We start from the raw sequence: 23,280 nt of genomic DNA, 5'->3' as shown, positions 1-23,280 counted from the left end.
TTTTGTATATTTTAATGCAAATGTGAATATTTATTGCCCCTGTTAGTCAATTAACATAATTAATAACTGATGGGTAATTGAACGGTTATCGATGTAAATTTAAATACAAAAGACACGGGAATGCAAAATCACTTCTTAGTTGGACGCTTCCTCGCCATCCACTGATTCATCTTGGCTGGGCGCAGCCATAGAGTCGTCGCTTCCACCCGCCTGAATGGAACCTCTCTTAGTGCCTCCCAGTCTTGAACTGCTCAGTCCTCCCAGTCCTCCGGTCCTCCTGAAATTGCACACAAAAATCGGTCATAAAAGTGAAATCAAATTGGTTAAAATCCTTTTAAACTTGTTGGCACCTAGTTAAACCAATTACAATAATTTACTAAAATTTGATATTTCATTGTTGCTAAAAGGATTGATAAAAGAGCATATTTTCAGGGCAAAACAAAGATTAAATTTGTCACATATTTTTGAATTTAGCAAATTTTGGATTGAATTTACCTTGTTGCACCAAACAATAAATTCTGAAAATTTAAAAAAAATGGACCAAGCAAATTTTTGAATTCGTCTTGACAACGGAAAAATAGTGCATAGCTCAACAACCAAACGCAAATATCCTTGTTGAAAGAAAGGGGCAACACTCAATTCAACAAATAAACTGGCGTTTGTTGAGCGAAACGCAAATTTTCCGCTACATGAAGAATTTGGATGTAAACGTATTAAAAATATCCAGTTTTTGCGTTTGAATCATACCAACAAATAATGATATTCTCATTTTAGAATTAAAATATTTTACAGTTCTTGAAATTGAAATGCATACTAACTGATAGATTCCATTTTATAAACCTTTGCTTGGTCAGGAATGTCAGGATACATATAATTTATAGGGGGAAATTAAAAATTTTATCAATCTATGCACTGCCAGACTACTTTTTAGATTTTTTTATTTCAATCAACCTCAGTTTGTTCTTGAGATTGTTGATCTCCCTGGTCATGGCCTCGTGGCTCTCGCCCATGTCCTCCATCTCGCGCTGTGCCTTCCTCCTCTGCGCCTTCTCGCGGCTGATCTCCTCCTCAGCCTCGTCGAGCTGGCGTTTGAGCGCCTTGACCCGGGCGTTGACCTTCTCCACCTGCTCCTTGAACTGGTCCGCGTGCCGCCGCTCGTCTTCCAGCTGAAGCGCCATCTCCTTGAGTCGCTTGTCCAGCTTGCGGCTGGCCTTCTGCTGCACCAGCCGCTCCTTGGCCTCCACCTCGAGTTGCTCCTCCAGGTTGACGATCTTGGCCTCGAGCGCGGTCACCGTCGCCTTTGTCTTGGTGCGCTGGTTCGTCTCCATCTCGGCCAGCTTGGCGCGCAGCTCCTTGTTCTGTCGCTCCAGCAAAATGCGCTGGCTCTCCTGCTTTTGCGACGCGCCCCTCTCGGCCGCCAGCTCGGTGGTCAACTGCTCCACAGACAGTTGCGCCTTTCTCGCCCTGACGGATGAAAATTAAAATGAAAATATGCTTGACAGCAGCATCTTTTAAATATTATGTTATTCATTTAAAAAAAAACCTGCATTTACAAAATGTTTCTAATAAACAAATTTTCACTAGTGAATCAGCTGTTTCTCTTTGACCTTAGCATGAGCTTGAGGGCGCAAGTGATTATTATTATTATTTGTAAAAATTAGTTGCACATATTTCCTCATGAAACAAACGCAGTGTTACGAAAGCCACAAAAATACACAAAAATACAAAGGTCACTAATGAAATTTGTTTTTTTCTAATCCTCTCTAGTAAGAAATTTTGAAAGAAAATGAATTTACTAGTGAGAGCGGTAAAACCGGTGGAGAAAACACCGAATGGCTCAATTTCCTAAGAAGAAAAGCACCAAACCTCGACTGATTCTTCTCGTTTTTCAATAAATATGTTGCTTAAAATGTAAATAAAATCCGAAGTTGGAAGAGGAAATTATCCATTTCCTTCTACCGTAAGGAAGTAAAATTTGAAAATGGTCAGACGAGATCAATATCTAAATTAATTAGAGTGCACTGGTTTTTATTGCAATTCCAGCAAGTTTCGGCATCTCCAAAGGTTATATCATTAATTTATTAAACGCCAATTTTAAAAGAAATAAAAGTGAACAGACCTGTCCATGAAGAGCTCGGAATTGCTTTGTTCCTCCTCAAGCTCCTCCTCGAGGGCGGTGATCCTGGCCTCAAGACGCCTCTTCTCGTCGAGCAGGGCACCTCCCCTGGACGCATTACTGCCCAGCTCCTCGGCCATCTCGTCGCGCTCGGCCTCGGCCGCTCTGCGGGCCCTCTCAGCGGCGGCCAGGTCCTCGGTGACTTGCGCAAGTTCAGCCTCGAGCCCCTTGACCTTGCGTTCGCCCTCCTTGGCCTGAGTGGCGAGGTCATCCCTGGCGGCGCGGGCTTCCTCGGCCTCGCGCTGCCAGTCCTTGGCCTGCGCCTGCAGCTTCTTCAGCTGCTTCAGCGCGTCCTCCTTGATCTTGTTGGCCATCTCGAGGTGCTGCTCGAGGTCGCTGTAGTCCGACTCGAGCTTCTTGCGCGACACGGCCGCAGCGGTGCGCTGCTTGCGCTCGTCCTCCAGCTCGGCCTCGACGTCGCGCAGCTGCTTGACCAGCGCGCGTCGCTTCTCCTCGGCCTGTTCCTCCTTGGCCTGCAGGTCGCGTTCAGCCTGCTTGCGCATCGCCTCCATGTTCACCTCGAGACGCAGCTTGGCGTCCTCGGTCAACTGCAGCTCGTCCTCCAGCTCCTCGTTCTGTGCCTTCTGCTCGGTCAGCATTATCTCGAGCGCGCGCTTCGCCTTCTCAAGCTCGTGCACCTGAGAAATGCGACAGGGGTGGCGTTAGTTAGTGACGGTTTTATCTGCGGGTAGCGTGAAATACAGAAAGCAAATTACCTCGGCCTGGAAAAGAGCATGCAAAACATAACAAATCAAATGAAAACATGCGCAATTTTGTCGTTGGTAAAAAGGGGAAAAATCTGATTAACCCACAAACTACAAAATTAGCAACTTACATTTTTGTCAGCAGTACCCTGGGTGTTGGCAAGCTCGTCCAACTCGGACTGCAGCATCCGTTTGCCCCGCTCAAGCTCTTCGACCCTTTCGTTCATTTCCTCGAGTTCCCTCGTTAGGCTAAGCACCTTGGTTTCCTTCTCCCTGGCTTCTCGCTCAGCATTGTCTCTCTCCTGTGCGATTTGCTCCGCTACCGCCTGGAACAAAAGTTTTTAACAACTGAATTAACACAGTAAATTATACGTTTTTCATATTTGAACAAATTATTTTCCTGACTTATTTATTTAACAAGGTAAATCCATAAGGAGGACTTGATCAATAAGACTGAACAATAAAGTGAAGAAAACACCACACCAAAAATGTGGCTGAACAGCAATTAATGTTACCTAGAAACCTGTAGCAACACTAAACGTGAAAAACAAAATAATCTTTTCAAAAGCTGCAGTTTTTCAACTGCTGGCTGACTTGGTGCGTGTCGTGAATTGAAAAATATATATGTTGAAAGATTGGATTGCCAAGATGAAGATTCATTTAATTGATTTAAACGTCATATTGTTTACGGGGTAAACTTTTTTTAACTTGTGTCATATGTAAAAACGAGTCATAGAGGCTTGAAAAAATAACATCCTGATTATTGTTTGATAGTTATTGACTCGAAAATCACCCAATAGAAAAAATATTTGTTTATTTCATCAGCGTGTTAAAATTAGCCAATTGATCGATTTGTTTAATCAAAATTTGCCATTAAACCATAATTGGAATAGCGTCCTACCTTTTCCTCTGCGAGCACTTTGTCGAAGTTCCTCTGCTTCTTCTCGAGTTCGACAACCTTTCCACGCTGAGCCTCAAGGTCAATGGTGGTGTCCTCGAGCTCGGCCTGCAGTTTCTTGCGCGACTTCTCCAGTTTGTCGTTGGCGGCCTGCAGCTCCTCAGCCAGCCTCTGCATGGCCTCAAGCTCCTTGGCCAGCCGCTTGCGCTGCTCCTCGAGCGTGACCACGTTCTCGGCCTCGTCGTCGGCTCGCTTGCGCGCCTCCTGGGCCTGCGCGACCGCCGCGGCCACCTGCTTCTCGAGGTTGCGCTTGGCCTGCTCCTCCTCCTCCATCTGCTCCTGCAGCGCATCCTTCTCGGTCTCCAACTGCCTGAGCTTAGAGCTGAGCGCCAGTTTGGCCTTGGTCTCCTCTTCGAGCAGCACCTGCGTCTCGCTCAGCTGGCCCTCCATGGCGGAAGCGGCCTTGACCGACGCGGAGGCTCGCAGCTCTGCCTCCTTCAGCTGCTGGGCAACCGAGTCGGCCTCAGCGGTCAGCTTGCTGGTGCGTTCGGCCAGCTCCTGACGCACGCGTTCCGCGTCCGATAGCTTGGCGCCCAGCTCGGCCAGTTGTGCCTCGGCCTGCTTGCGTCGGCGCTCACTCTCCTGCTTGGTGGCCGACGCTGACTTGAGCTCGATGGCCAGGTCGGCGTTCTCGGCCTCGAGTTGCTGACGCGACTTGTCGGCGGCCGCCTTATTGCGCTTCAGCACCTCCTGCTGCTCGAGCAGCGCGGCTAACTCCTGGCCATGCTTGTGCCGCATCTCGGCCAGGTGCGTCTCGTGCGACGCCGTCTCGTCCTCCAAGCCCTTCTTCAACTGCAGCAACTCGGCCTCGCGCTTCGACCGCAGCTCCTGCTGCGCGGCCGTTGTGTCCAGCGAGTCGAGCAGCTCGTTCTTCAGAGCCTCAAGTTCCTCGTTCAGGTCCCGCTTCTGCTTCTCGGCCTTGGCGCGGGCCGCCTTCTCCGCCTCCAGGTCCTCATGCAGCTCTGTCAACTGCGACTCAAGCTCGCGCAGCGCCTTCTGGCTCTGTGCCTTGCCGGCCGCCTCCTCATCGATGCGCATCATGGCGGTGGCCAGCTCCTCCTCGCGCTTGCCCAGCACCAGTTGCAGCTCCTCGACCTGAGCCTTACGTTCGGTCATCTGCTCCTTGAGGTCTTGGAGTTCAGTGTCGAGCTGTAATAACAAAATGCAATGAAACATAATGCAAAAAAATTATGCAATTTTGGCTCTTAACAGCCCCAGTTAGTTGCAAGTAACAAAGGGCTTAGAATGAATGTGTGTAAAACAAATTGACTTGGAGACTAAAAATTTAATACTTGAACCAATTTTATCAAAAAACAACTCAAAATTTTAATGAGCTCTGGACTTAAGTTGACATATTAAATTTAATGAGTTTGCTAAAGGTCAAAATGTCTATCCCTATAAACTCTAGTTAAAAGCGGAAATAATAAGAATCGAATATACTCTTACCTTACGTTTGCTCCTGTCCATTTCCTGTCTCGTTGAGTGCTCTTTCAAAAGACGCTCTTCCAGCTCGCTGATGGTGGATTCATGCTTGGTTTTGAGCTTGGCCAGGTGCTTGGCTTTCTCCTCCTCCTCGGCCAGGGTCTGGCTGAGGTCGGCGGCCCTCTCTTCCAGCAGCTTTTTCTCCTTCTGCAGCTTCTGGTTCGTGTCTTCAGACACGGCGGCCTCCTCCTCCAGCTTCTTGATCTTTGCATCCAGAGTTACTTTCTCCAACTGCAGCTTCTGCCTGGAGGCCTCTTCCTCTTCCAACTGCTCCTCCAGATCTTGAATGTTGAGCTGCAATTTCTTTTTCTCGTTGCCCAACTGCAAGGTGCGCTCCTCTTCCTCCTCAATGCGTGATTCCAAGTCGTGCAGGATCTCCTCCAGCTCCTGCTTCCTGGCTGCCAGACGCGCGCGCATTTCCTCGGCTTCTGCGCACAGCTCCGTCTCAGCCTGCAACTGCTCGGCTAGCGTGTTCTTCTCCTCCAGAGCCTGCTCAAACTTGCTCTGGTACTCCATCGCCACTTTCAGCTCGGACTCCAGCTTCTCGCGCACCTGCTTCAGCTCATCCTCCTTCTGCACCAGCTTCTCCTCCTGCTTGGTCACCTGCAGTAGGGGCTTCACCTTGGTGTACAGGCGCCACCACTGCCAGTTACGCAGTTTAAGGTACGCTGCGCAATTGCGCTGGATGATGCGGATCGCGTTCAGCTGTTGCATGCGTTTGATGTGGTTTCTGTTGGGGAAAAGACGAATTTAAAAACTATTAGAGATAGCAAATAATGCATTTTTCTTAGCCAAGATTGATGATTAAATATATAGAGTGGAATAAAGAATCTTGGAAGTGGCTTACAACCATGGTCGAATTTTGTTTAGTAAAATTTCTATTAGGAAGTCCACGTGGCTTGATAAGTTATTAAAAAAGTATTGTATTTGAAAATTTTGTTTGATTTCCAAGTCTTTGAGCCACATGACTTGTGCCTAAATGTGAAAAATTCTCCATTTGAAATATTGCATTTTAAAAACTACTTACTTCCTGGCGAGGAAACCTCTGCAATAAGCTTGGAAGTTGACGATAAGATCTGTGATTTTGTAGTCTCTCTCTTCCTCAAGGTGAGCCAGCACTCCAGCACGGAAGAAAATTTTACTCTGACCCACGCGGTATAAATTGGGGTCCAGCTCCAAAGCGTGGATCTATGTTAAAAATACATGTATGAAAACAAACAAATTTCCTCGCAACTTGAATATACAAACCATATTTTCGCATGCTTTCTTGCCATCCATGAATCCCTTGGGGATCACGTTGGGGGTGAGCAATTCATATCTTCAGAGAGAAGCAAATTAAGATTTGGAAAAAGAGCAAACTCAAATCATCTCACCGTTGCCTGAACTCCTGGAATGGAATCCTGTTTGGGAAGCCCTGTCTGCAAATGCGGATGCCCTCAAGCACACCATTGCACCTCAACTGGTCGAGCACCAGAGGCGCGTCAATTTTGCCAGCCCGTTTCTCGTGATTCGGGATAATACAACGGACAAAGTTGGGGTTTGTGTTGCGAAGAGTCACCATCAGCTTGGCCAGCTGCTCCTTGTACAACTGGGAAACAGTGCGGAACATGCCCTTCCTTGTGCGGGCACCAAACTGTGTTCCTTCCGACATCGCCTGCTGGGCCATGCCAACAATTTCGGCTGCAAACAAATCAATTATATGAATAAACTCTCAAGAATCAAGAGTTAGTGCCCTACCGTCCTTCCAAATTTGCACCACGAACGCATCTTGCGAGGCCTGGAGGAGAGAAACAACGTTCTCGTTCAGAGGGTCCATGTTCTTCATGAGCCACTTCTCGGCACTATAATCGACCTTGCCAGCGTAGTGCACGATGGCGAAGTCGGCAATGCCTCGGAAGTCGGTCTTCATGAACTTTGAGTGGACTGAGTGGGTTCCGATGAGCTTTTCCACGAAGGTCTTGTCCGTGGCCTTGGGGAACCAGCACTCCTCATCCAGCAGCGCCATTATACCCATCGGCTGTAGGGTGAACACAAAATTTAAGTTATAGTCAATCAATGCAAGTTATAAAATTATTTGACGTAGCAAGGCGCGTGTAACAATAAAAAATGAGCAAATTCAATTAATTAGAATTAATTTATAGTTACAGAGCAATTTAATAATTTTTTTCTAAAAATCAGCGAAATATTTGAAGTAAAAGCACGCAAACAAGAAGTTTATAAATAATGAAATATTCGTTTTTGTAGTTTTCCTTTAATTTCACACTATCAATTTTTCAAGTTATTTCTTTGTTAATTTTCAATAACATTTTTAGACGTAGTTTTCACTTATTTGCTCTTTTCTAATTTTATTTCTTTCTTCCGGTCTGACAAAGTCAAGTTGATTGTAGGCAATACATGTTTGAAACTAATTTATGCTTGTTCAGCAATGTTTGCTCGCAAAACGATTTTTCCTGGGTTAGGCTATCTATCATATTATTTTAGAGTCCTGCCACTTTCACGTTCTGCCGACCGACGTGTGTTTACCCCAGTCATCGCGCACAGTGTGTGTCTGATATTTATTCAACGCGAGATAATCATAGAGCGCCCGTCGGCCAAGTGTGTTTGCCATCCTGGCGTCACTTGCTGAGTCAACATGATGTCATGGAGGTGCTCCACTAGAGAGAAAGAGAGAGAGAGAGAGAGAGAGAGAGAGAGAAAAAAAGCGACGCTCAGAATTCCTCACAGGGGGGCAGCGCGATGCCGCTCCGCCTTTTTGCGGTGTGTTTTGCGTCCTCGCAACGGACCACACGGAGACATGCATGCAGTCGGAATGCGTCAGACAACATATCGTCTAACTCGAGTGGCTGATTAATGACGGCAAAAACACGCGCAATTCGATTCCGAGAGCTGCAGCTGAGCGAGCGAGAAACAATGACCCGCAATTGAACAAAGTTGCGGCATGCAAGTGCACCCGTCAACAGGATGCGAAAACAAAGCGATTTCAAAACAACTTTGATTTACTGTGCTCTCTGAATATTGTGATTCACGCCGCAATGCCACTATTTTACTTAAATATTTTTACCTTGTCTATGAGGTCAATGGTGGGTTGCAAGTCGAGTCCGAAATCAATGAATTTCCACTCAATGCCTTCACGCTGGTACTCCTCTTGCTCAAGGATGAACATGGTGTGGTTGAACAACTGCTGCAGCTTTTCGTTGGTGTAGTTGATGCAGAGCTGCTCAAAAGAGTTGAGCTCAAAGATTTCAAAGCCAGCCATATCGAGGATGCCGATGAACGAGGCACCTTGTCTTTTGGTTCTGTCCAGGGACCTGTTGAGCCGGTTGACCAACCAGCGGAACATGCGCTCGTAGCAGGCCTTGCTGATGGCTTCAATCGCAAACTCTGCCTGCTCCTTGGTTTGAGCCTTGGTCACAAAATCGCGACCAACCTTGATGCGGGGCTTCAGGAAAGCTTTGGTCATTTCGGTAACCTGTTGGACGGAAAGATACAAAAAATAAGACATTTTTAGGGGCTCCACCCTTTTCTGGGATCTGTAAATATGAGCTAGAAATATTGAATGCTGAAATTTTACTGCCAAGTTTTACGACTTAGAGGAGGCAGTAAAATAGCATATGTGTAAACCGTAAACATTTGCGTCCTTTTTCTGCAAATAAAAAATTGTGCCTTCTGGCGAAGCAAATTTGAGACTACAAACCTGGAGGCCGAGCAGATGAGCCAGTTTCTGAGCAACTGTGTTATCAGGCAAGGTGGCCTGGTCCGAGTTTCTCTCCTGCTTGAATTTCATGTTCCCGAAGAGGATCGTTGCAGACACGATTTTCAAAATGGAAGCAATGTCTTCTGGGTTCATGCCCATGATACCCATGGCCTGGCATGTAGCCTTGAATTCGCCGGAGTCGTCCCAGCCAGGCAGCGGCAGGGGGCCATGCGTCAAGAAGGAATACGATTTTGCGTCATCGAGTAAGAAATCTTTCTTTTGTTCAGCCGAGGCTCCGCTGATGAGTTGATAAAAAATGTGGAAAGCGCGTTCATCCTTAGCCTGTCTTATTGCTCGAGACTTTTCCAAAAGGTACGTCTCGATGTTCGCTCCGGCAATATAGCCGCTCGCGTCGAAGTTGATTCGAATAAATTTGCCCTGCACAAGTTTGTTAGCCGCTTTCCATGCTTTTAAGTTTATATACTCACGAATCGGGAAGAGTTATCGTTCTTAACAGTCTTGGCGTTACCGAAGGCCTCAAGAATGGGGTTCGCTTGCAACAGCTGCTGCTCAAGTTCTCCCTGTGATATAGTATATAAAGTTAGGATAAGTGTTCCCTAAAGTTTGTCCTCAAGAGTGAGCGTGGCAAAATGGGAAATTTCCTAAGGAGTTAGTTAAATCAATGGGAAAATAATATGTTCTTAAATTCACTCACTAAAATTGTCCTCCTCGAGAATGGCTAAAATAAAGAGAATTCAGAGCGACAATGAATGATTCTTGTTTTTCATTTGAAGTGATTGATATTAAATAATAATGATAATGGGGACCTGCGATAGAAAGCTCACTCCTAAGGCGAGGGATTTTGGGTTTGCGGGGATCTGGCCTACCTCAAAGGTGGTGCCTTCAAATGTCTAGCATGTAACAAGATATATAAGGATGTGTTAGTAACTTGTGCAACAAACTCGCTAACTACGGGGAGCTAAGGGGCTTTCTAAAGGGGCAGGACGCACTCATTGCAGGGAGCCACTGAAAATCTACAGGGCAAAACACAACACTCGCCCCATGCACATGCCAAACTCAAAAGTCCCATTCTAATTTTTCATGTCTACGCCCGGTAACAATAGGTGGTGAAGGTTTAAAAAAATCTGAACTGGAAATTCCGTTTATTTACAGTAACCAGTGTGCAACTGCCGTAAAAATATACATCCAAATAAAAAATTGCTAAAAATACACCAAAAGAACCCCCAAAACTCCATCACCCACTAAAATACCAACCAGGAAAGACTGAAGGGCCTAAATAAGGGGAAAAAAGGAAAATCCACCCCGAATTCGAAAGGCAACAGCAGGAAGAAGGGGCACGTCGAGTGCGTGTTTTGCCTGCCCTGTTCAGTTTTCGTCAGCTAGTTCGGAGGGGAGTGCGTTCCCGTTCAGGGGCAATCAGGAACTGTACTTACGAAGCTGAAGACAGGTGCAGCCTACAAACAACATGAGCCTCATGCCACACACAGCACCAGAAAACAGAGATAACAAGGGATCAGTACCAACCAACACCGTGCAGCAGGCACCGATTTTCTCGTCCCCAAAAGGTCAATCACTTACCGTGTGCGGCGCCGCCGATGAGCCCTTGGGCTTTGAAGCGGCCACGTAGGCCAAATACTGGATCACTTTTTTCGTGTTTTCCGTTTTGCCAGCGCCAGACTCTCCCGTGCACAAAATACTTTGGTCCTCACGATCTGCAATAGTTTTTTTTATTAGAAACAAAATTTAAAAAAATGAAACTAAAAACTCTTGGCCAGTTAATAGGGCTGATAGCAAGTGGAAAATATTTTAAATCAGTATCCATTAAGATCTTTATACAACTGGCGTGGCCCTGATTTTCCTGATAGACATATTTTTGCAAGATTTGCTTGTCATGGCTATCACTATATTTTCTGTAATAATGCAACGTTTCACTATGAGCCTAATTATGATTGTAGATGTAAGTTCTGTGGCGAGACTTGTGAAAAATATCATATCTAAAAGTGTACAGCAAGAAAACTTACTTTGAGAGAAGCAGCGAAAATGTGTAAAAATTGAGTAACCTTTAGATGTAGTGTTGCACGCCTATTTTGCGTTTAATAAACCATTAATTAATTAATTAAGATCTTTATCATTTTTAATTGAAAGTATTAACCAAATTAAACCAAATATACAACCAAAACTAACAAGTGTGATTTTTAAGTAATTTATTTCAAATGGATTCCAACTTTGGACTTTGCAAACTGATCAAGCTACCGCATCTTGTTGGTACAACTTTTACTTCAAGCCAGAGAGTAAAATAATTGGAGAGCTCATTAGCTTGCATGTAAATTGAAGATATAAAAAGCTTTATGACTCGAGTTCGCGCTTGCAAACAATGCATCTTTTGTAGTGAACTCGCGAGCGGCGAGCGTCGATTAGATTCGACGCAATTCAGGACATCAACACGCCAAGTGCATTAATTCAGGCAGGTCTTGTTCGGCCATAAAAAAAACTTCACCGACCTTGCAGCATGCTGCGATAAGCGTTGTCTGTGATGGCGAATACGTGGGGCGGCACCTCGTGCCTCTTGATGCCCTTATACCTCTCCATGATGTTTTCCGTGTAAATGGGCAGTTTCTTATATGGGTTGACCACCACGCAGAAGAGTCCTGAATAAGTCTGCAAACAGAACAATCGGCGAATAAATTAACAAGCACTTAAATAGAAAGCGAGCCTTTATTATTTTCGGAGGAGAAAATGTCAAATTCGTGACGCTGGTCTTTGTGAATCGGCTCATAAAAAGTGTACAAATTTGGGAATTGGCGAAACGTTGCGAAATTTTATTCGGCAAAAAGATTTTTCGACGGCGGTGGGGCTTTTCAATGGGAAGATACTCCTCGGGCCACCATTTTTCATTCGATTCACGCTGGTTTCGAGCCATATTCGTCGGATTTCAATTTCAAACAACTCGTCATCTGCCTTTTCAGGCACGCCGACTGAATTATGCTAATGTTTTGCTCTTGCGGTCTCTCTCAGGAAACTCGCGCCGAGGAAGCCAAATTTGGCGTTTAATTAACCGACGAAACGCCTGGCAACAACTAGAACCGAGTCGAGTGACCCGGCCGCCAGAAATATTATTTTTTCCTCGCTGCGGTTTCTCTGGTTACGTTCTCCAGTCCCGATAAAAACAAAAAGGGAATGAAATGTATACGCGCTGAAACCAAACGAGCCAGGCGACCCCAGGGAAACGCGGCGAACGACATCGAGTGGAAAACACGTCGCAGCTGACAACATAATTAATTCTCCAGACTGTCAGACTGCGATTGTGATTTGCATTTGATTTTCAACAATTATCAATAATAAACTAAACACTCGAACGCATGCATCACGCAGCTTGTTCAGCTGAAGAGACGCGATAATTTGATACCCAGCCATTTGCATGTGCTTAATGCGTTTAGTAATTACATATTGTGAGCACGTCCAGAGAACACAGATTGTACAATTTGACGTGCTGCTTCAAGACGGGTTCTAATCGCAGGTTCACAAGCAAACAAGTTTGTTTAAGTTTGTAACGAAATTTGTAAAACAAAATTAATTTTAAAAGGTTATTATTGCAGTCTTTGTTATTTCCACAACTGCTGTTGTTGAAACTTGATTAGAAACCGCTATCGTTTGATTGATAAAACTTTAAAAAAACATTTCCAGTCTGCCTGATTAAAAAACGCTTGTTGGTGCACGACTCTCTAGCGTATACAGAGTTTCAGGATTTCCACACTAATTTCCTTTCCCGCAGAGGGAAAATTCGGATTAAATTCGTCTTGTCCTTTATTAAATAAGTGCAGACGCTTAGAACCGCCATTCAATAAGCGAGAAATAATTAGCAGAAGGTCAATTGGAGCATCAGCCAGGGGGCAATTGCTGTGCAGATAACCTCTGATCTTCCCGTCTACTCGGCTTTTCACACGCCGAAGGCGTGAGCTTTCACTGCTCGATTCTGGCTGCCGACTTTTGGACTGAACCCGGAGCAGGATGACAACTGCGAGGGTGTCAAAAGGTGTCAGGCTCGCATCCTGACCTTGACAGTGCGTCAGGGCGAAAAGCGGCCAGGGTGCGGACATCGTGGGCGCCGGACGCGTCCAGATGTGTCGCAGGTGCGAGATTGCGCGACAAACTATCAATTTGTCTCTCCTGTCCGGCGGCTCACACTTTCTAAAAAAGGTTTCAAAAAACCAGTTGTTTGCCTCAGCAGCAGCTGCTACCGAACGAAAATTGTGCTTTGCCGGCCGCCGATGTGTCCGAGTGGAATGCGGCGGCAAAGCAACGCCTTATAAGGGCAACTAGGTTGCGCTGGTCAAGGCCGCCTTCGCACATCTCCTTCGCAGGCATCATCAGCGCGGCGTGAAAAAAGTTGACAAAAGTCAGCGCTGGCGTGACGAGGCTCGGAAAATGCGGCGCCCGCAGCTAGGTCACCGCGGCCGAGCGGCTTCCCTTGGGCGTGTCGCGCGCGGGATGAATCACCAGGTGCTCAGGTCCATCGGTGTCTTGCACTCCGGGCATTAGCACCGCCAGCGAGCATTCCGGCCGACCGACCGACCGACCGACGGTGTTGAAATCTCTAATTTGAATTGCACACTTTGAGATAGGCATCGCATCGGCGTGTACTGTTGCCGTGCCGGGAAAACTCGACACCGCTGGCACATTATTTTGCGTTCGGAAACTAATTGCTTCGGACTTGGCTTATTGAATTTCAGTTGGGAATTATGAGGCAAGCGTGAGTCATGCACGTTCCAAGTCTGCGCAACTGGAAAACACATCTGAACGTGCTCCCTTGAAAAGAAGTAAACACGGTGGGAAGGACAATGGTACTTTGCGTTCAAATTAGCCAGGGTCATTTTAGCCAGCTGGTTATATCCTATTTTTTTAGCTATAAATTAGTTAAAACAGAATATATAAATCATCGAATTAATTTTAATGGAATAATTAATTCTAGCTCGCCCATTAAATTATTTTAGAACTGAAACAGCCCCTATTTTAATTTAAAAGAGAAACTATCGAAAACAAGTCCCGGAAGTGGGGCAAACACTGTCAGTTGTGCACATGTGTAGCAGAGATTCCGATTTATTTCAAACGAATTGGTGAAATCTTGCGGATTCCACTGAAAACCAACCGGATATCAAATTTCTGTCAATCTTCTCTGTAAAACAACTTTTTTCCCATCCTATGACCCTATTTGCGTTGATTCGTCACCGCCAACGCGATCAGCTGCTGATTCAAGCTGAAAAATTCGCATGTGCCAGCAGCGAGTGAAACATAATGCGCCCGTGTAGACACTTTCTACGTGAATCATGCGATTTACGAACGGTTTTCAAGCGCGCTGACACACCTGGTTCGCATCTACTCATTTTATTTGCGCGCCATATACACGCGCGGACGACCTTCCACTTGTGAACTCGCTGCGTTTCATCGCCATATATGGTAAAACACCCGCACTCTTTTGCCACATGGATAAACAGAAGGTGCGCTGACATTCAAATTGCGCACCAAGCCAGCAGTTTCATAATCATTTCCACTCGTGTACTTTTTTTAAAAAGGCGCTCTGTATTTCTCAGCGTATATATTTTAATGAAGACGTAACATACTTGCGGCCGGTAAATTGCAATTAAACAGCGTGAACTTAACTCCAACCAGCGAACAGACTGGTTTGTCGGGTTGTATCTTTTCGGAGGTCGTTTGAGCAGCGTCAAAAAGGTTTCAAATGGCCGAGAGGTTCAATTTGAACAGCGAACTAAGTTTAAACGAGAATCTAAGAGCCTCGTTGCATAAATTTAGCAAGGAGTTATCTGTTTTTAAATTAAATTCAACATACTTTAAGGATTTATGGGGAGAAATCGATTTTAATGATCTGCAATGCAGAGTTAGCACGAAAGAATTTGTTGATTGGAATTGGGTTGCATCTGTTAAAACAGAAAAATTAACTTGTTTTTTCTTTAATTCTACTTTTAAATATGTCTAGCGTCAATTTCTTGAATTTGCATTACGTTAAAGTCACATAGAGCAAAACTTCTGCAGTTTAATTGAGAGTTCATCATGAAAAATGCCTCTCAAATCGCAGCGGCTGATTAAAAAGCTGTATCCGCATTTCATCCAATTAACAAGCTCACGTGGACAATTTATTCGCGTTCCATTTCGATTGCACGGACACGATCGTAAAGCGCGGCAAAGAAAATGCGAACTGACAGCTCCAGGTAAACAGACACGCACGGATTTGGCCGGCGCGCGAGGGATTGGATTCGCACTGGCGCCGGCGGCCGACCGGCCGCGCAGTCAGCGAGCTTTGGCTGGTGAAAGCCGCCAGATGGTCGCTCGGCCCTATTTGGCAGCAAATCTCCGCGGCTGTTGCTGTTGCCGGTGCTGCGGCGGCAACGGCAACGCGCTGCGGCGGTGGGTGGACCGACAAACGTGACACTTGGCCTGCGTCCCTGGCCGCCGCGGGGCCACCTGGGCCCGCGGAGCGCGCGCAGGCAGCCGCGTCGGCCGGGAAATGAGCGGCGGGCGGCGGCCAGGGGTCCGAGGGGCACGCGGGGGCGGCGGGGGGCGCATCGGCCGCGCGACAGATGGCTGATTGGGAAATTGAGAAAGGCAGGCGCTGGCGCGCGCGGCCTTATTTGACCTAGCCTGGTTTCTCGCTGCGTGTGCTCGCACCGAGGCCTCTTTTGGGCATTTTCCCTACGCCGCACGCCCCGAAAGATTGAGCCCGTCTTTTCCGCCGCGCTGCTCTTTCCTTTTTTTCGCTCGGACGAGTTTTGATTGATCGCTGCCGCCGCCGTCGCTACCGCGCGCCGTGGCCGGCCGGCCCGCGTGGGTTTCTCGCTTTATTCTGTTTGGGTCTGTCGCGCGTTATTTAGTGCGGCTGTCACGAGCGAGCGACTCGGAGGAGCAGAAAATTTGATTATGCAAATCAAAATAAATAAATTACTAGGCAAATAGCCCATTCTGCAAGCTGCTACGTTCCCACATAGAGCTAAAAAAGCTAGCGCTCTATTTGCGTGGTTGGGTGAAATGGCCATGTGGAACTAGTCACTCCCTTTGTGAACCAATTTACAAGAAAGCGAGGCAAAACCGTTTTTGTGCTGCAAACTAGGAGAACAGTCCAGTTACAAGTAAGCTGTGTCAAATTCAAAATAATCGTGATTGCAGATTCATAACAAACGCCAATTTAGCACCTCGATGACAAGGCAGACTAAATTTCTAAATCCCGCATGAGCAATGCGCATGATTAAGCAACAAAGAGCGAAAAAATCTTTCACTCCAAATTAGGAAATCGAAAACATCAACACCATATTGTAGAAGTTAACTGCTGATTATTTATTTTACGAGCAAGATCGAGATACAGGGGATGTAAATTTATTCCAGATTTTACGAGGCCGACGATTTGAATTACAGGCCGTGGAAGTGGAAGTATTGGTCTGGTGGCACGATAGAAATTCAGCGGCACTTTATTAATAAATTACTCTCGCCATTTCTATTTCGCCTTGTAAAATTCAAGTCTAATTTGGCCCGGATTTATTTACTGGGCACATTATGTTGATTAGTCTCGCTCCGAATTTAAATTCGGCCCACAGAAAACTGGTTCTGAGAGTAAGGTTAATTAAACGCTGGCGACTCAACTGCAAAACACGTGTGTGCACCTCTTATCGTGAAGCGAAATCGCTTTTTCAAACGAAATTTCTCAATCAGTCGGTCAGGTGCAGACAGGAACAGACAGACAATGCGAAAAAAGAGAATAGAGCTTCGTTCGCCGAGTGCAATATTGATTTTGGCGCAGAAGGTCACGCCGTGATACGCGCCTTTGTCACCGCCAGCACGTATTATAACTTGCCCGCCGCCGAACAGCTGATTTTTGCCACATAACAATCTGATAAATAATATAAATATTTCAGGCCAAAAATTCAGTTTCGCAGGCAAATTATTTTGATTGCAACGCGGTGTTAAAAAATTAAACTGAATCCTTTCAGAGTAATTTCATCAGTAAAAACTAGCATTTAAAATGATGAAATTTAAATTATCCATAGTTGTTGTATTTAGGCACTTTTTTAATTTTTGAAGAATTTTCTGCACAAATGTTACAGTCCGCCAGAAAGTCATAATACCGTCAGCACATTTTCTTTAAAATCGATAAGAAGTGCTTCAGTCGGAACACTTTTCTAAACAAAGTTCACTTTCAGCAAACTTAACCATTTGCCACGGGGGAGAATAATAAGAAGTGTATATCTTTTCAAGGGCGTTGCCGATAGATTGAGACAGAATATTAACGGAAGAGCTGCTATACAGCAAACAAAAGCGACGAGGAAAAGTAAAAAAAGCCCCAGGCGCAGTGAACTGGAGGGGGATTAAAATTGTCCGGCGGATTAGAGGGCTGACACACGAACGAACGGAGGGCTTCCTCCTCCAGGAGGCGCAACAGGTGCCCCAAAACGCAACGAACAGGTGAGCCCTTATCGCAGCCGCATCGGGGGCGGAGCCAAATTCAGTGCAGAATAATTAGCCGCGCGGGCGGCAATGATGGGAAAGAGCGGGTAAAAGAGTGAGTCACGGACACTCTTGGCATAATAACAGCAGCAGCTTTTGTTCAAATAAGGAAATTCAGGTGGAATTTCCCATTTCCCTGTTACTCGCAGCACGCGCAGGATGCCTGGCCATAAAATTCGAGGGATGATTCAAAGTGAGCCTTTTATTTGGGAAGGTCCTTATCTGCAGCCGAGCGATAAGGACGGAGTGCGTGTGCGTTATTTAGAGCCTTCCAAGAAAGGAAACTGCGGCGCTTCAAAGACGAATCAAAATTCTTTCTGCTGGCGAAAGCACGCAATGAGAAATGAGAGGGTTTTAAATCACTACTTTTTCGGTGTTAATGATTCATTCAGCTGTTCAATCTTTCAGCGTTGCACAATAGTGCGATTTATCATTCCTTTTAAGTTGCCTTCATATATGTTTAAATATGGAAAGAAAGTTTAATAAAACCTTTGTATGAAACAACACATAACTGGAGTTTGATGCTTTTAGTCCTTTAAGATTTTGATAGCATTCGCCAAAGCTGCTTGATAAGATGTTTTAATTTAACAGATAATTTAAGTAGATCGCCAGTTCAAATATTTGAAGCAGTATTTTTTAGTAATTTATTGCTACCGTGTTCCCTCTTGATTCGCTTTCAAGTTGTGTCATCAGCCCGACAAGAAAAAAAGGCACGAAAGAAACAAAAAGCGGCGTCAGCTCTCAGCACGTCCATTTCTGCATGTTTTGCGCATTTCTCCACGCACAGCTGCCTTGGCAAGCACCGCAGCAGCAGCAGTACAAAGCTAAAGGCGCAAACAGATTGAAATCGATGTACAAGAGAGGCGCTTTTATTTTCGATCCAGACGGAATCAAAAAGCGGCGGCGGCCGATGAGGTCAACCCTAAAAGCAGCTTCTTGACATTTGACCGCAACCTTTTAAATATGAGTCGCTGTTTATTTTGGTTTGGCGCTTGCTTTTCGGCGTTGGTTCGTTGCTCGCCTCGCATTCGAGTGCACCGCTTGCTCGCTCGCTCGCAGCCTCTTGTGTGCATCACTCAAAGCCAGGAAGTGCCTTCTTTTTTCTCTCTCTGCACGCTGCCTTTATTTATTTTCCGTCGTGAATGCACGCGAGGGGAAGCACAAGGGTGCAGCCGGCAGCCCAAGGGGCGGAGCGGCGGCGGCGGCCGCGGGCCACACGCTCCTCTGCATTTTTCCTGCTCGTAAAATCCGTGATTCAGGCCTATTTTCCCTCTGCTGGCGCTGCACGCGATTTGACTCAATATTTGCTTATGCTGCTGCTGCTGCAGACACAGTTTGTTCAACAACAAACGGAGTAAACACAAGAGCGTTTATTGCACGCGGTGCACTAATTATTGGGTCACAAATCACAGTGAGGAAAAAGAGACGAAATGTTGACTTTCAGAGACATGAAGTCATTATCGTTTCAAAGAATAATGCGGCGCAATTAGTTTTGATTTGAAAATCAAAACAAAAGGCACTTTTCTTTAGATATATGACAATTACTCTGCAAAAATGCTCCTTTCGAGTGCCACTCCCTTGCTGCGGATCAGGCGAGAATAAAGCAGTTGCGAACAATAAATCTTGGCTTCGCGTAGTGTCGGTTGCAAAACCGGCGACGACGTCGGTGTGCCACCCCTATTCGCGCATCGATTTCCGTCCACCCTGCTCCACCCACCGCGTCCGACCACCGAAGAAGAACAGCCGACTCGTCGTGAATTATGAAAGGACCGCCGGTCGGTATTTTCATTGCGGCAGATCGATCGATTATAATGAGGCGGAGGAAAATTTCACGACGGAGTCAAGCCGACCCTTCAATAACTTTTAAGCAGCAGTGAGGCGTTTTTAATTTGTTTTCAATAGGTTGTTTTGTTTAAATTAAAGAATAAATGTCTAATGTTTCCATAAGCCTTTGTTCCGAGAATTTTGTGAAAGTTTATAAGTTAACATTTGCCTGACCGCTCTTATCAAGTTCTTTCTCTTTCCTGTTTTCTCCAAACGTTATCGCCATTTGTCTCGCTCGCATAATGTCAAACAGAAAAAATTAATTTATTCCCTGTAAAGAGTTAAGCTTGCTTTTCTCACGTTGAAAGAAAGACAGTTAACAGCTGCTCAATCAATTATTGCAGCTTAAATGAGAAGATTTGAAAAAAAATAACACCTCAATTAAGCACAATGAGTGTTGCTTGTTTTTATTATTTTAAATCTCAAATCTCTACAGCAATTACTCTTATTTTTACTTTACAAAATCCACCAAGAGAGTTATTTAGAGTAATTTGACGCTAGAAACTAATTAATTCAGTTAAAATCCTCGCTTCATTGCAAACAGAATGGAAAGGTACAACTTTCTGATTTGGTGACACAATTTTGTTCACAATGAGCGACAATCATTTGTAAACAATGAGTATATATACTCATCAATTTTCGGATTGTTTTCTGTCTAGGGTCTTCAGGTGAAAAGCTGGCACGTACACAATAATTACAAGCCGATAAGGATGAGCGATTTCTTGAGAATTCTCAGTTGGTCTACTTAAATTTTATCAGGACGAGACTGGCAGAAAAGGTGCAGCTCACTTATGATAATTTTTATATCTTTAAACCATTTTTTATACTTTTCATCTCAGGCGATTTCTCTCTTAATTTAGGCAATAAAATTCCAAAAAACAATTAATTTCCAATTAATCAAAATCAAAATGAGCTTTTTCTTTGGCGCGACGGAGCTTTGGCCCAGTTGTTGGGAACGGAGCATTGCGTTTAGTAAAGGTTAAATGATAAATTATCTTCTCGCATTGTTCGTTGGTAGTGGTTAGTGGCTGCGGCATCGTTCTTTAACAGCTGATACAAGTTTTTGACCTATGGCCTTGAAATTCCAACAGTCTCCTGCGGAGCCAATCTCTCATATCCTTAGAGCCCAGCAGCATTGTGTTGCGCTGTGCTCGCTCGCCCCACGACTCTCACAAAAAACTCTCTTCTCTCCTCCCAAATTAAGATCCGCTTTTTACTGTTTTGGGTGGCACAGTCCATTTAATTTCCGAGCGAGGCCAATAATTCGAATTCAGGAATCTTTTCAATTGTCATCGATGATTGACAGCAAATATTTCTACATTTTCAATAAATAATTAAAACTGCCAGCAAAGTAAAAATTAATTAATTGTAATTATCCGTTTGATGAGCTGTTATTTTTGTTACACACAGCGGACAGATAAATATCAACCAAACCATTTCATTTTACTTGTTTAAACTAAAAGCAGCAAAACATTTTCATATCATTAAGATTTTTATCTGTCTAGGAGAGAAATTACGTCTTTATTACTATTTAATGGACAAAATACCAATAAAATCAGTCTATAGAGAGCATTAATATTGGCTGCGACGCTATATATTATCGTAGTCCCGCAATCTGGTGGCCCTGGGAATTTTATCACTCATTGTCAGGTGGACGTGCAGGGAGAGCATTAAAATTTCTAGCGTCCTGGCTACGAGCCAGCAACCGTCCAAACTCCACCGTCCAAATCTCCCGGACACCGTCCACGATGAATCATTGCGCACGACGCGGAAAACGAAGAATTGTTATCAGCAACACTTTTGATTAGATATCAAACCGAAAACTATAATCTGGAGAGTAAAAAGAAATAATAAAAAAAATCTAGGGCCGGCCTCGTGCAACTTAAAATTCAAGTCGGCAAACCGCGAGTCATCACCACACCTTCCACCTCAGGGTGAAACCTAATCTACTCCCAAATAATTATTCGGACAGGAAGGCCCTCGAAACGGTGGCCTCATTCGGCGTGTCCACACCCTAACCGTCCGGCCGGCGTCCGTTGAGCGCGCGGCGCCCGAGAGAGAGCCGGTGGGCGTGCATTTTGGCGGTTACACCGGTACTTACGTATATGAGTCCCGAATAGTAGCGGTCCTTGATGTTGTGCAGAACGGAGGCCTCGTTGAGACACGTCAGTTCGGCCATATCCTCCACTTTGTCGAACTTGGGCGGGTTCATCTTCTGGATGTCGTCCTTGGCCACAAAGCATCTTTTGGACGTTTCGACGATCTCGACCTCGACTTCGTCGCCGCGTTCGCCCTTGATGGACGCGGACACGAAGCCGTGGTTCTCGTGGGGCACCCATACCAGTCGCTTTTGCGTCCATTCGGCCTGCGTCGCTGGGTCGCTGAACGTGTTCCTGTCCACGGACAGGAATTTCAAGTCCGGGTCCAGCCGGTCCTCCGCCATATTGAACCTCCGAGACTCGAATGCCGTCGCTGTCAATGCCGCCAGTCGCCGCCGCCCAGCCTGCTGCGTGGCCGCTTGCTTTCGAGGGCGCCACCTGGAGCGACGCTGGCGCCGCCAAGCGACTCCAGCGCGCCAAACTCGCGATACCGGCGATAAGCCAATGCCGCGCCGCCACTGGTTGATTCGAGAGATGCGCAGGTTGCCTATCAGTTAGTTCAATTTGTAGATGATGAATTTAGAATTTTAGAATTTAGAAAATTTTGAGATCGCAGCAACAATGAACTCCTGCTGAGTCTTTCAAAAACTGACATCCTTGATTTTTTATTCTAGCAACAAACGAAATTTCTAATATCAGAAATCGGTTTATCGCAGCAGGAGATCAGATCAAACTGGTATAATTATGTAAATTACAAGCGCGTGAAAATATAAAATGCCTTGACACGTTTACCATAAATGTTATAGATATTACTATCGAATTAAATAATAACATTAGTTTAATTTACTTGCACTTAAATTGCGATCATGAGATATTAGGTAAAAAGCCAGGGTCGCCTAGGATCTCTTTAGTTTTTTCAATGAAAATGATATATGGTAAAGTTACAGTTACTGCCGGGTTACACAACATCTCGCCAGTTCTTATGAGAATCCCATGTTAAAGTAGGGGTGGCGAAAACCGTAACTCGGGGGACGAAAACTGTGACTTTTCCATAACCTATTGCGTCTTTTAAACGATATAGCAAAGCTGGTTTTAAAAAACTAAAAGGCGAGGTTCCAAATCAGGTTTCCAACCATAAACGATAATTATTGAACCATTAGTGCATAATGATTTAGTTGTTATTTAAACTAGGGTAAATGAAATCCAATTAAAAAATTTTAGAACAAATAAGGGAATGAATTTGTTTTAAATAGGGCCAGTAAAAATTATGTCTAGCCTGAAATAAGGAAAAATATTTATAAGTTGAATAATATATTTTATGAAATATGGATATTTTAGGAAATTTGTAGTTTTGTGTGTTGCATAAGAATGCTTTCCTCAATATATATGCGAGTAAATTTAGATTTATTTTAATTTGTAAACGAAATTATTACATAATTAACATATTATATAATGACATATTTTGCATAACCAGAATATTTTACCTCAAAATAAAGGAGAGAAAATATTTAATTTTATTCCTGCTTTATTCAGCATTTAACTAGCATTCTTACAACTTCTTCCCTTCTCATAGTTTCAGCACAGCAATGTCGAACATAACTTTTAATTTAATATTAAAATGATTAGAACACTGTAGGAATTTCTTTGCATCTCGGAGAACCTGACCATTTCACAATTAAAAGAAAAGTCTGCTCATCTCGCTATATTTAGAAACGACGGGCCGTTTGGCCGTTATCTCCAGCACGCACCTCAAATAAACTTGAAGTTGTCAATGAAAAACTTTTACTCAAACATGAACTCAGCCCAAAAAGGAA

General features: G+C 44.8%; 1 protein-coding gene across 4 annotated transcripts; it reads right to left on the bottom strand.

Moving 5' to 3' along the window:
- zip (myosin heavy chain 10) lies at positions 1-22,009 on the bottom strand. Of its 4 annotated transcripts, none has more exons than XM_065485981.1 (17): positions 21,469-22,009; positions 11,537-11,693; positions 10,614-10,747; positions 9,730-9,753; positions 9,503-9,595; positions 9,015-9,452; positions 8,382-8,789; positions 7,058-7,337; positions 6,694-7,000; positions 6,569-6,638; positions 6,348-6,508; positions 5,285-6,050; positions 3,782-4,987; positions 3,012-3,206; positions 2,120-2,814; positions 952-1,464; positions 1-277 (listed from the first exon to the last, which is right to left on the bottom strand). In XM_065485981.1, exons 1-17 carry the CDS (start codon positions 21,808-21,810, stop codon positions 136-138), a joined length of 5,931 nt encoding a protein of 1,976 aa, XP_065342053.1. In that variant the 5' UTR covers positions 21,811-22,009; the 3' UTR covers positions 1-135. The 4 variants fall into 4 exon arrangements, with proteins under 4 accessions (XP_065342053.1, XP_065342054.1, XP_065342056.1 ...); XM_065485982.1 differs by lacking the exon at positions 9,730-9,753 and adding an exon at positions 10,469-10,489 and having other exon boundaries at positions 21,469-22,008; XM_065485984.1 differs by lacking the exon at positions 9,730-9,753 and adding an exon at positions 9,902-9,925 and having other exon boundaries at positions 21,469-21,978.
- Between the last annotated feature and the right edge of the window lie 1,271 nt (positions 22,010-23,280).

The sequence above is a fragment of the Cloeon dipterum genome, chromosome 3 (genome assembly GCF_949628265.1).
Source record: "Cloeon dipterum chromosome 3, ieCloDipt1.1, whole genome shotgun sequence".
In the NCBI taxonomy this organism is placed as follows: domain Eukaryota; kingdom Metazoa; phylum Arthropoda; class Insecta; order Ephemeroptera; family Baetidae; genus Cloeon; species Cloeon dipterum.
The sequence above is the reverse complement of the archived record's forward strand: the minus strand, read 5'-3'. Positions and strand labels throughout refer to the sequence as shown.